This window comes from Misgurnus anguillicaudatus, chromosome 4, assembly GCF_027580225.2.
Source record: "Misgurnus anguillicaudatus chromosome 4, ASM2758022v2, whole genome shotgun sequence".
Taxonomy (NCBI): domain Eukaryota; kingdom Metazoa; phylum Chordata; class Actinopteri; order Cypriniformes; family Cobitidae; genus Misgurnus; species Misgurnus anguillicaudatus.
Window position 1 is genome coordinate 15,771,189 of NC_073340.2, and position 12,570 is coordinate 15,783,758.

The 12,570-nt window shown below is 37.9% G+C and overlaps 1 protein-coding gene across 7 annotated transcripts in view; it reads left to right on the forward strand.

Annotated features, from left to right (window-relative positions):
* arhgap23b (Rho GTPase activating protein 23b) overlaps positions 1–10,703 on the forward strand; it is a 52,604-nt gene extending 41,901 nt beyond the window's left edge. For 6 of the 7 annotated variants that reach the window (XM_055175279.2, XM_055175278.2, XM_055175275.2 and 3 more), the window contains 11 exons: positions 33–139; positions 266–384; positions 875–1,027; positions 1,077–1,155; positions 1,288–1,361; positions 1,443–1,532; positions 1,620–1,745; positions 4,406–4,447; positions 5,210–5,303; positions 7,385–7,416; positions 9,651–10,703. In XM_055175279.2, the coding sequence (XP_055031254.2) occupies positions 33–139; positions 266–384; positions 875–1,027; positions 1,077–1,155; positions 1,288–1,361; positions 1,443–1,532; positions 1,620–1,745; positions 4,406–4,447; positions 5,210–5,303; positions 7,385–7,416; positions 9,651–10,493 (1,759 nt within the window). In that variant the 3' untranslated portion in view covers positions 10,494–10,703. Of the gene's footprint in view, positions 1–32; positions 140–265; positions 385–874; positions 1,028–1,076; positions 1,156–1,287; positions 1,362–1,442; positions 1,533–1,619; positions 1,746–4,405; positions 4,448–5,209; positions 5,304–7,057; positions 7,083–7,384; positions 7,417–9,650 lie in introns of all 7 variants that reach the window. The other variant, XM_055175281.2, reaches the window with a different exon arrangement.
* The last annotated feature ends 1,867 nt before the right edge of the window (positions 10,704–12,570 follow it).

Genomic DNA, 12,570 nt, shown 5'->3' on the forward strand with positions numbered 1-12,570 from the left:
AATAGCTAATATAAATCTCTTTTCTTGCACAGTCCAACAGGCAATAAGCCGGACACCTCTCCCAGGATCCATCGTATGATGCCACCTTTCCTGCTCTCAAAGACTGAAAACACAGGAGTGAATCGCTCCCCGGGGAAAGGTGAGTTCCCTGAACCGTGACAAACACGCTCTATCTCTAAACCCCACCCCTTTATTCATGCTCTTCTTTGGATTAGCATATTTTAAATCCTTGTGTCTCATCTTTTTTATCTTTCTCTTAATTCAGATGAAAGTGCCCCCACTAAGGTTCCATGGGGTATTAACATCATGAAAAAAGGGAAGAAAACTGGTCCAAAAGCTTTTGGGGTTAGGTTGGAGGACTGCCCACCTGCTGCCAATAATAAGGTCTGTAGGAACGCCAAATGAGAACAGCACTAAAAGAAATGACTTACGGGCTTGACACATTTTTATTTAAGCATACTTCTTCATTTACGTATACTTAAGTCAAAGCTGTAGTTCAGCCAAGGACGTCTATAATACCCGATGGCATTCTCATTACCTTTTATGGCGAGCTGGAAGTACACTATAATCCGCCACACTGTAATGTTGTACAGAGCCATAAATGTCATGTGACCAATCAAATGACATCACAACAACACAAATCACAATGGCGCCACAAAAACGCACACAGATGGTGTAGACGTGACATCTAATATACCAGCAATGGGCCATGCTATACAGCCATAAGTCTTGAGTACAGCAGTTAGCACATGTGCCCCCAATATTAAGCTACAAAGCTTATTTGCTGACACAGGTCTCCCAAATAAATGTCTTAAAATATAACAATATAAGGAAGGATGTAGTAGGGTATATACTAATGTGCATGTGTGTGTAGTTTGTACCACAGATTGTGGAGACCTGCTGTCGTCTGGTGGAGGAGATGGGTTTGGAATATACTGGCATCTATAGAGTGCCAGGAAACAATGCCATGGTGTCTTCCCTTCAGGACCAGCTCAATAAGGGGATGGATATAAACACTGCCGAAGAGGTGAGAAATGTAAATCAGTAGAAATCACACCTCTTCTGTTTATTTTCAGAGATGGCAAGACCTGAATGTCATCAGTAGTCTATTGAAGTCCTTCTTCAGAAAGCTTCCAGAACCTCTCTTTACAGATGGTACATTACATTCAGCTCCCATTTAAATCCATTTACACAAAGCTTTTGCATGGCTGTCAGTTTGAGGGGGTGTAACAACATACATGTGCAGTGTATTAAAAATTATGGCTCACTGCTGCCCTCTACTTGCAGATAAATATATTGACTTCATAGATGCCAACCGCATAGAAGATGCAGGGGACCGTTTGAAAACCATGAGGAAATTAGTAAGTGCCATTAGTTGAATAATTTTTTTAAACAAATCTTCACTTAGTTTCGTGATGTGATGTCTGACTTCGCTTGTGTAGACACGTGACCTTCCTGATTACTACTATCACACACTGAAGTTTCTGATCGGTCACCTGAAAACAATTGCGGATAATTCGGAGAAGAATAAGGTATGCTGCTCCACCAGGAATCTCTTCTTGCAGTCATTTTTTTTAGAAACATCTGCTAAGACTCAAATTATGAATTTTTATTTTCAGATGGAGCCCAGGAACCTTGCTCTGGTGTTTGGCCCAACGCTGGTGCGGACCTCAGAAGACAACATGACCGACATGGTCACTCACATGCCGGACCGCTATAAGATCATAGAAACTCTTATTTTACACGTAAGTCTCATTCTTTATCCCTCATAAAGATTAAAGGTATGTACCGGGTTAGTACAAGAAAGGCTCTATTGACAAAATTTGTGGTGTAGTGTTGATGACCACAGAAAGTTGTAAAAATATTGTATACAGTACTGTGCAAAAGTCTTAGAATTAGATTTGTTGTTTTTGCAATGTTATAGTGATCATATATAATTGTTTCTCAGTCTCTTTAATATAATACATCCAGAAAATACAAGTAATGTGTGTGTATAGTATTAAAAACGGTATAAAAATGTAAACTGATGTGTTAAGTTTTTTAAGGTAAAGTCTCCTTCCACTTGAGCAATAGCAGGAAACTGCAGGATCTCTTAAACCTAAATAAAATTAAATCCTAATTTCTCATTTTAAAGAAATAAGTCTTTTTCCTTCATTCTGCTCAAAAACGCTCAATGTGTTCAGTGCCAAGAGAGGTCACATTAAACACAGACGTTGCCTTAAGAAGACATTTAGTCCTGAAATTGTACTGAAAACTTTTTTTTTTGTACATATTTCCTGTATTTTCTGTTTTTATCGTAATAAAAGAGATTGAAAATAAATATGGATGGACATTAAAACTTCTACAAGTCTGGTGCTGGTGGCCTAAGACTTTTGCACAGTACTTTATGTTATATATTTTTAAACTTTAATTTGTGTGGCAGCGTACAAACAGTACAGCGTTTTATAAACATAAATATTTAACTGTAGTTTAAATCTAGACATAACACATTGCTAAAAACATCTAAAGATCTCTTTAATGTTACAATTATTTCTCCTAGACAGTACATCTCAGATATTTCTCCTGAGACAAAGACCTAGAAATCTCACAAATGTCTCCATTCGTTTTTCAGAAGAGATCACAAACTGATTTGCCAAGTCTGAAATCATAATTCCGTATTATTCAAGTTTTCAGCATGATCTCAAACTTTTCTGATCGAATTTACTTAAATCCAGTAGATTTTTTAAAGTTATATTTAAGGGGCTTTTTATGCGTTTATTCAGACACGATAGTGGAGATTTGACAGGGAGTCTTTGGGTGAAGATAGGGGGCCAGATGGGAATGGAACTTAGGTTGTCATGAGTGAACTATATGTTTGGGCACTAACCAAACGGCTATCTGCACTGGCCAAATCCCAAAAAATTGTATGTATACATTCCACATTGAATTTACGGCTCCATACACATATTGTCTAATTCATTTTAAAACATCTAAATTCATATTTAAATTAAACACAACTGAGAATTTTGTGAACAACCTCTGAACCAAAAAACTTTTTGAAATAAATTCAAATTTTACAAATCGACAACAATACATTGTATGGGTCAAAATTATAGATTTCTATAAAAACAAATCTATAAAATTATAGATTTTTTATGGCAAAAATCATTAGGATATTAAGCAGTGGTGGCCAGTGACGTCTTTTTCGAGGGCGCACGATGCAAAGTTCGTTACAACATGTTTTTAGCCCGTGTATGGTTCATTAAAAATATGTGTTCATTGCGTCATGTAAACTTATTTGCACGTCATGTCAAAATAAGAGCCTGCTGCAGACGCTTCTAAGGGGTTTATGATAAAAAAGACCCTTACGTTTGCCAGATACTCACTTAAAGGCGGGGTGCATGATCTCTGAAAGCCAATGTTGATATTTGAAATCACCTAAACAAACACGCCCCTACCCCAATAGAACCCGGACCTTCTTTTGATAGACCTGCCCCACACATACACAACCCAGGCAAAGATGTCATTTAGTAGACACGCCCCTTACTGCTGATTGGCTACAAGTCTGTTTTGGTACTTGGCCCGACTCCCAGACTGTTTTTCAAAAAATCACACACCCCACCTTTAATCTCATGTGTAATTAGAGTTTAGTGTTAAGTTAAGTGTCTTGCGAGTATTTTGTGAACGTGAGCGTCTCTAGTCTTTAATCATAAGCCCTTTCGATGCGTGTGCAGCTTGCACATATTTTGACAAGACGCGTGATGCACATGGTTACATGACGCAACAAACACATATTCACTGGCCGCCACTGATATTAAGTAAAGTTTATGTTCCATGAAGATATTTAGTAAATTTTCTATTGTAAATATATAAAATTGTATTTATCATTAGTAATATGTGTTGCTAAGGACTTCATTTTGCCAACTTTAAAGACAATTTTCTCAATATAGTGATTTTTTTTGCATCCTCAGATTCCAGATTTTTAAATAGTTGTATATCAGCCAAATATTGTACTATCCTAACATTTCAGCTTTCAGATGATTTTGTGGTCCAGGTTCACATATAATAAGTAAATAAAGCAAAAATTAAAACATTTTTTCAGTAAACTCAAAAGATGTTTAGCAAAATATAGTTTTACACCCTCACTTTACTCATCATATAACAGATTCACTCTTTGTTTTACAAAATTGAATTTATGGCTTAACATAAAGAGTTTACCCACAACATCGTAAAAATGTGGTAATTGCAAGTCTGTAAAATAGGCCTTTATGTAAGACTTCTGTTTAAGTCTAAATATAAACTCATAAATGTCACCCAAGTTTACTTGTATTCAAAGAATTTACTTGTATTTTTAAGCATAACCATTCTAACCATAAAAAATTAGGAAAAGACATTTTGTGTTTATACATTCTTTCCATTTTTCTAGCATGTGTGGTTCTTCAGTGATGAGCTGGATAAGGACGAGAAGGTACTGAGTTTCATTCAGAACTATATTAAATATGCATTATGTTTAATAAAGGATATCAGCCGTGCGATTACCCGCATGTAGAGTATTTCACAATCATTGCTCTCCTCATAAATATTTTAATATTATTTAAGAACTACTGTTTCAGCACAAAGCACTTTTATTTTACCATTATTCAACAATGGAAAATCTATCAGCAGATGAATGTGAACAGTGGCACACAGTCAATAAATATTTTCCAACACATCCTCACCCCATGTCGTCAATATTTGACGACACTTGACCATTCGTCAATATGTGACGGGGAGGGTATACCTTTCGCGTCATTTTTTGACGAACTGGGGACTTCAATACTATTACGTCCGTTGCATTCTTTTTCCTATTTTCTTACCATTTTCGCGTCGGTTTAGGGTTAGATTACGCAAAATTAAACAGTGTACGCGAAATTAAACAGTTGTCACCTGGCGTTGGGGTTAGAGTTAGGTACGACAGTTGTCACCTGGCGTTGGGGTTAGAGTTCGGTGTGGCTAGGGATGACATTATCTAAATCTAACCCTAAACCGACGCGAAAATGGTAAGAAAATAGGAAAGAGAATGCAACGGACGTAATAGTATTGAAGTCCCCAGTTCGTCAAAAAATGACGCGAAAGGTATACCCTCCCCGTCACATATTGACGAATGGTCAAGTGTCGTCAAATATTGACGACATGGGGTGAGAATGGGTTGACATTTTCATATATCTGTTTGTTGTTGCTTCTTCTGTAGACACCAGAGGACCAGCAGGACATACAGCCTGTTCCAAACATTGACCATCTACTGTCTAACATTGGCAGGACGGTGCCACTGCCAGATAACTCTGGTGAGAGATCCTGACATAATATTTATGGCTTGTTGACATGAGTACAGGTTTAAAGAGCTTGGGTGAAAGTAGGGATCACTCTGTTCAAATAAGAGGACTATGAAGGCCAAAATGAAATGTGAGAACGCATCAAACATAAAACATCATTAGAAACTGTTTATTGAAAGACTTTCAATAAATGTGAAAGAGTGCTTTGTGTATCAATTCAGTATAAATGGCACTTAGAATGGGATCAATGTCTAAATAATAATTTGCATGTAGGGCTGTCAATCAATTAATGGTTTAATCGTTTACAAAATAAAAGTTTGTGTGTGTATATCTGTGTGTAATGATTATGTATATATAAATACACACACATTCATGTATATATTTAAGAAACAATTACATGTAAATATTTATTTATTTATGTTTTTTATATTATGTATAAATTAGAAAGATTCTATGTAAATAAATTTTTCATAAAATGTATACATAGTGTTTGTGGTTATATGTACATAATAATTGCACACACACACACATATATTATGCAAATGCAAACTCTTATTTTGAATGTGATTAATCACGACAGCTCTAGTTGCATGAAAAAAATCCTGATGTTGGGAAAAAGCATAATTTCTATTTTGAGAATTGTTGGGATGAAGTCATCAGAATAGGACATTCCAAAATTACACCAATTTTTATTCTCAGGAAAAAATCCTTCGAAATATTCATTTTGTGAATTTATTGTCTATTAAACATATACTGCTAGATTCTATTATCTCTGTCACTGTGAGGAACCTTTTTTATTATGTTCATACTTTCAAAAAAGTTTTTAATCAAGTTAATCCAAGCATAGTTCTAAGATTTTTAGATGAAATGAATTTTAAACATCCTTTCTAGTCTTACTTTATTTAATTAGACTTATAGAGACAGAGCGCAACGCGTGATAACCTGAAAACCAGGCCCGCCGGGGGGAAACAATCCAGCCGTCTCCTTTGACTTTGTGTTGCGGGGGGCTGCCTCCTGGTCGTTTCTGGCTTGTAGCAAAGGACGGGCAATGCCCGGGGGCTGCTGTGTGGCGGGATGTACGGCTGGCAGGCCGAAGGGCCCGGAAATGAGTTTTTATAAGCTGTCGACCCCAAAAAACGAGCTTTTAAAGACACAAAAGTGGTTTTCATAGTACTTCTATATTATTAGAACTACGCCCACTGGAGGGAAACGTAGTCGTCGATCCACTTTTGTGTCTTTAAACACTCAGGGTTTTTTTTTTTTTTTTTGTCGACAGCTTATAAACGTATTTCTGGGTTTTTAGCTTGTTAGCTGTCACCTTGTCACACAGCATCTTTTAGGCATTATTTTGTTTTTGTTATAAGCCAGAAATGACAAGGAGGCGGCCTCTCGCAATGCAGGGTTAATACGGTTGGATTGTTTTCTCCCCGGTGGGCGTGGTTTTCAAATTAGCATAACTGCGCTGGCATGTCGTATAAAAGAAAAGAAAGAAAGAAAGAAAGAAAGAAAGAATGAAATCGGGTGCCTTTTTTATTTCCCCCTTTGTTTTTAATACACCCAAGGTCTTGCTTCTCATCCTGCATTCAGTAGCTTAATGTTTTTCTGCTTCTAACTGTAAGATGGTTTACCTTTTCACTGTAATCTCTGTTTCTCGCTATGTATTTACCCTTACATTTATTTAAACTCTGTCTCTCTCCATTCCGCTGTCCTTCTACTTTTCATTTCTCTTATATCTTCTTTGGACACCTTCTGTATCATTCTGCTAGCTGAGCCAATGGAGCAAAGTTTGCGGTAGGCGCAGGAATTCCACCTCACCCTATATGCATATATGAGTGTTTGTGCATTTGCCAAAAATAAAACATATTGTTACCATCTGCAGCAGGTCATGATATAATGAATATATTTATATACTGATCCTTAATTCTACAATATGATGTTATCTTCAATCACTGAAAACATTTGAGAGACAGCATTAGTTCTCGAATGTGTGTTCTTTGCAAAGTAGCAATGTATGTTTTTGTAGCTCTTAAAGGTACACAGCATGAGTCTTAGAGTAGTCCTGACTTTATTTTGTTATTTTTTTTAACCTACAGATTCCACCAACAACGACTCAGCTAAAACTAAGGTAAGAAACCATTTACATGCACAGTCATGCATTTGGGAGATGCTTTTATCCAGTGCATTCCAGGTATAGATTATCCCAGGGTGCATATTACTTGGGAATTGAACCCATGATCATGAGGTTGCTAGCACCATGCTCAATCAAGTGAGATATTGAAAGCACCATGGACATGAATTTCACTTTTTGCTAAAGTATATTTTTGCTTAACCCCTGTTGCTGTAGGGATAATTGCCCACTTCTCAGAGTGTGTGTGTTTGTGTGTTCACAACTTGAGTGCATGTGTTGACTACTCATTGGGATGGATAAAATGCAGAGGTCACATTCGAATATGCTTTCCATACTTGACAAACATGTCACTTTAAAGGATTAGTCCATTTTCTTTAAAAAAATCCAGATAGTTTACTCACCACCATGTCATCCAAAATGTTGATGTCTTTCTTTGTTCAGTCGAGAAGAAATTGTGTTTTTGGAGGAGAACATTCCAGGATTTTTCTCATTTTAATGGACACCAACACGTAACAGTTTTAATGCAGTTTAAAATTGCAGTTTCAACAGACTCTAAACGATCCCAAAAGAGGCATAAGGGTCTTATCTAGCGAAACGATTGTCATTTTTGACAAGAAAAAAATGTGACCTGTTAAAACACAACTTCTCGTCTATCTTTGGTCCTGTGACGCGACAGTGCAACATCACGTAATTGCGTAATGCCGTGGAAGGGTCACGTGTTACATATATGAAATGCACATTTTCGGACCATTTTAAACAATAAACTGACACAAAGACATTAATTTGTTTCATTCCACATACACGGAACGGTCCTCTTTCTCCACACTTGTAAACACTGGGGCGTAGTTGCGCATACGTCATCCGTGACCTCTTGATGTGATGACGTATTACGTGAGGTCGCACTGGCGCATAACAGGACCTGAGGAAGACGAGAAGTTGTGGTTTAAAAGTGCATATTTTTTATTTTTCTTGTTAAAAATGACAATCGTTTCGCTAGATAAGACCCTTATGCCTCGCCTGGGACCGTCTAGAGTCCCTTGAAGCTGCGTTGAAATTGCAATTTTAAACTGCATCAAAACTGTTAATTGTTTGGGTCCATTAAAGTCCATTAAAATGAGAAAAATCCTGAGATGTTTCCTCAAAAAACATAATTTCTTCTCAGTTGAACAAAGACATCAACATTTTGGATGACACTGTGGTGAGTAAATTATCTGGATTTTTTTTTTAAATGGACTAATCCTTTAACGTCGACCAGCATGGCCATCATTTCATCGACAGCATCATTTACAATAGTTTTTTCTCAAGTAAGCTGCACCAGTTATAGCTTTTGTACCTAACTTTGATGGATTCATATGAGGAACATTCCCAATCGTATGTTGCCAAGTGGAATACTGGATAAAGCAAACTTCCAAAATATAACGTCAAACTTTTATTGTTACATTACATTTCGTTTTTTTGCATTTGGCAGATATTCCAGAGTTCCTACAGTCCTTGAAATCCTTAAAAGTTTGTGAATCTGGGGGAAATAATTCAAGGCCCTGGGAAGCTTTTGAAAATATACATACATAGATACAGATCATTGAAAGTTGTTAAAATCTATTTTATGCAAGAAGTTTTCTGGAAAAAAGTCATATTATTCCCCTGTGAAGTGTAGGATAATATCATCAAAATTTAAGCACACGTGCTAAACTGTTCGCTTTAAATGCTTATATCTTCTATATGCGAATGTTGATGCTTTTTTGCATAGTTGTGTTTGACACATGAAAACGTCAAGACGCTGCGTCTCTCTTGCCATACTTCCTGCGTCCCTGTAACCCAGTCTTTGGCATTATTTCAGATAGCAATATACGCTCCCGCGTCATACTGTCTTTGTCGTTAAGCCTCACCATTGGTTGAATTTGATATACACATTCAGACACACTTAGCCCTGGAGGCATCTCCAAAGTGTCACTGCAGTGACGCAGCCCAAGTTCCCTCGAAAGGGAACTGTAACAATGTATCTTAAAAGGTAACACAATGTAACCTTGCTCTCACTTGAAATCTGTCCCCACATTTAGTCCTTGAATTTGAGGGTATTGGACCTAGAAAGTCCTTGAAAGGTCCTTGAATTTGAAGTTAACTAAGGTGTGGGAACACTGATACTTTTATCCAAAGTGACTTACGGTGCATACTTTTTTCATAAAGTGTTATAAAAAGGACTGTAAAATAAAGCAATTTTCCTTTTATCACAGGAAACTTCGACTTCCAAAAAAGACCCGAGTGCCAAGGACTTCCCCCTGTCAATCATATCAGCTGTGACCCGGAAGAGAAAGAAACGCCAAAGCACCTGCCCCCCAGACAGCAGCGATGATGAAGACTCTGAGCATGAGCCAATCAAAGCCAGCAACTATGAAGAGATGTCTGAGGAAAAAGAGGTGAGAGAGAACGGACGCCCATTGCAACAGGCAGAAGAAGAGACTGAGGAAGCAGGCAAGATGGAGGGGAAACAAGAACAGGTTGGCGGAGAAGGTGAGCAATTGATGGAGGAGAAGAAGGTGGAGGATGCGATAGATGTTTGTGAAAGGGAACAGACAGGTCAAATTCGGTCTCGGCGACCTCGCAGCTTCTTATATTCGCACCACCAGAGCGCGTCAGGGCTCGGAGCCTCCTCGCAACCAACCACCTCCTCTTCCTCCACCTCCTCCAGCCCACCACAACCCTCAAACATTCTCACCAGGAGGAAACTCAGAGGGGAAAGAGTGCGACCTCACTCCATGTATGTGGAGCAGAGCAGAGTCGTAGAGGAGCAGAGCTCCGGGCCGGTGCCTGCCTCTCATACCCGCTCTCTCGGATTCTCAAGAGTCAAAGCCTCTCTTGTTAGAGGTCAAGAGAGGCTCCGTCAAGCAGTGTCGCCCAGCAGGAGCAACAGGGAGCCCTCTCACCAGCAGGGCTGGATGAGTCGAGAACAGGCCAATGTTTTGGCCCCAGCCGACGGCTTAAGGGGTCATCGCCAGCAGAGCTCACCGGAGACACGCAGAAGGAGAAGAGACTGGAGGCGTCACACAGTGTTGGTTAATATGCCTGCTGAGGGATGAGCATTAAGAAACTATAAAATGTCAAAACACATGACCAATCCTTTGCTAACCTCAGACCTGCACTGCTTTAATCCTTTATTCTTCCATCATCCTCCTGCACAAGAGGAGGGATAATATGGCAGCTAAAGCCAATGTCACAACCACCATTCTCATTTTTAATAATGTGCTTAATAATGGTCTTGTCCCCTGTTGTCACAATTTGAATGGCTCCACCTACTTTGAAAACACACCATAAATAAGATATCTATGTGTTAAGATATGATATTCAAGTCAAACATGCTTGCAAATTTGATGTTTTGCAGAAAATATGGTCGAAAGTCTCTAAAAATGAATAGCAATAATGGCTATGTTAGTGGAAAATAGACATGCAATGAGATTTCATAACAGTCATGCTCTAGTACCAACTCACTGTGCTCTCTCTCTCTCTCTCTCTCTCCTGCCTTTTTGGTATGTTCACTCAATAGGTCTGTGCTATCTGTTATTTTTTGTGGTCAAAATATGTGTCAAACGTCAGATACCCTTGTGATGTAAGTTCTCTTCAATGTATACTCAATGTCATTTTTTACACCCCCGTGCATGTACATAAAGTATATGAGTGATGGTGTGGACCAACTTTTGTAACAAATGTACAAAGCCTTGTTAAGTTAACCTCTGTGTACAAATAATGAATATGGTCAAATATATTATATTTGTTTTCAATTGGTTCTCTTTTATTGTGCAGTAGGCCTACTCCATATATTGTTTACTTGTGTGCTGTAACAAAGAAAATCTTGTTTTGTGTGGACATGCACCATACCAACGAGATTTGGGCTTGTATGTATATTTAAAAGGAAAATTGTTTTTCAATATTTTACAATGTTCTTACTTCAACTAAGATTAATTAATACATACCTATCTTGTTTCAATGCATGCTCTTAGCATTTAGCCTGGCCCTATTCATTCCTTAGGATCCAAACAGGAATGAATTTAGAAGCCACCAAAAACTTCCATGTTTTCTTTATTTAAAGACTGTTACATGGGTAGTTACACGAGTAAATATGGTGGCACAAAACAAAACATGATGATGAGAACTATATTGTAAGGTGGGAAGAACACTTAGTTTGCAACACTTTGACCTTGGCGCGCAGTAACATCACTTCTGACTACTCCCCCTCTTGCTCAAACTTCCATCAATATAAATGCACCGTGCTGCAAACTAAGTGCTCTTCCGCCATACAATATAGTTCTCATTTTTATCCACTAAATCACCACGTTTTATTTTGTGCAACCATACTTGTGTAACTTCTCATGTAACAGTCTTTAAATAGGGAAACCATGGAAGTGTTTGGTAGCTTTTAAATTCATTCCTGTTTGGATCCTAAGGAATGAATGGGGCTAGGCTAAATGCTAACAAACTCACAACGCGCTGTACAAAGATTAAGTGCACGCATTGAATAAATGTATATATGTATTAATTCGTTTAAGTTGAGGTAAGAACATAGTAAAATATTGGAAAACGGTTGTGTTTTCCTTTAAAGACCATACGCAGTGTCGCATCTTCAAAGCGCGTGTTATAACGCCTGTTCACACCAAGAATGATACCTACATGATCGTACACCAATAGGGCTGCACGATATTGAAGAACAATGTGCAAAGCTGAACGTTTATAAAATCTTTTTAACTTGAAAAAATTGGTTTAAAAACGTTATTAACATTTTATAACAAACACGTTTCACATTCTTTCTTCTATACGTCAGAGCGCACACAAGCACTCACGTGCCACTCTCTTTTCTAATGACCTTTGGATATATTAAAATTATTAAGTTATAGCAAACTATTGCAATACGCACATCTGCTTTTTTTCGATATATTGTGCAGCCCAATGGATCAGCCATGCCGTGTATCACATTTGAAATGCGCGAGGCCTTTACATTTTATTAAATTATTGTGATTGAAACCCAATGTTTTATCGCCAAAAAAATGCTAGGGAACCCGACATCGAACCCTTTATATATTTATTTATATAGATGTGGACTCCGACATAGGCTTACATTTTGAACGTTGTATTTTAAGCTACTTGTATCGTTTTGGGTTGTGA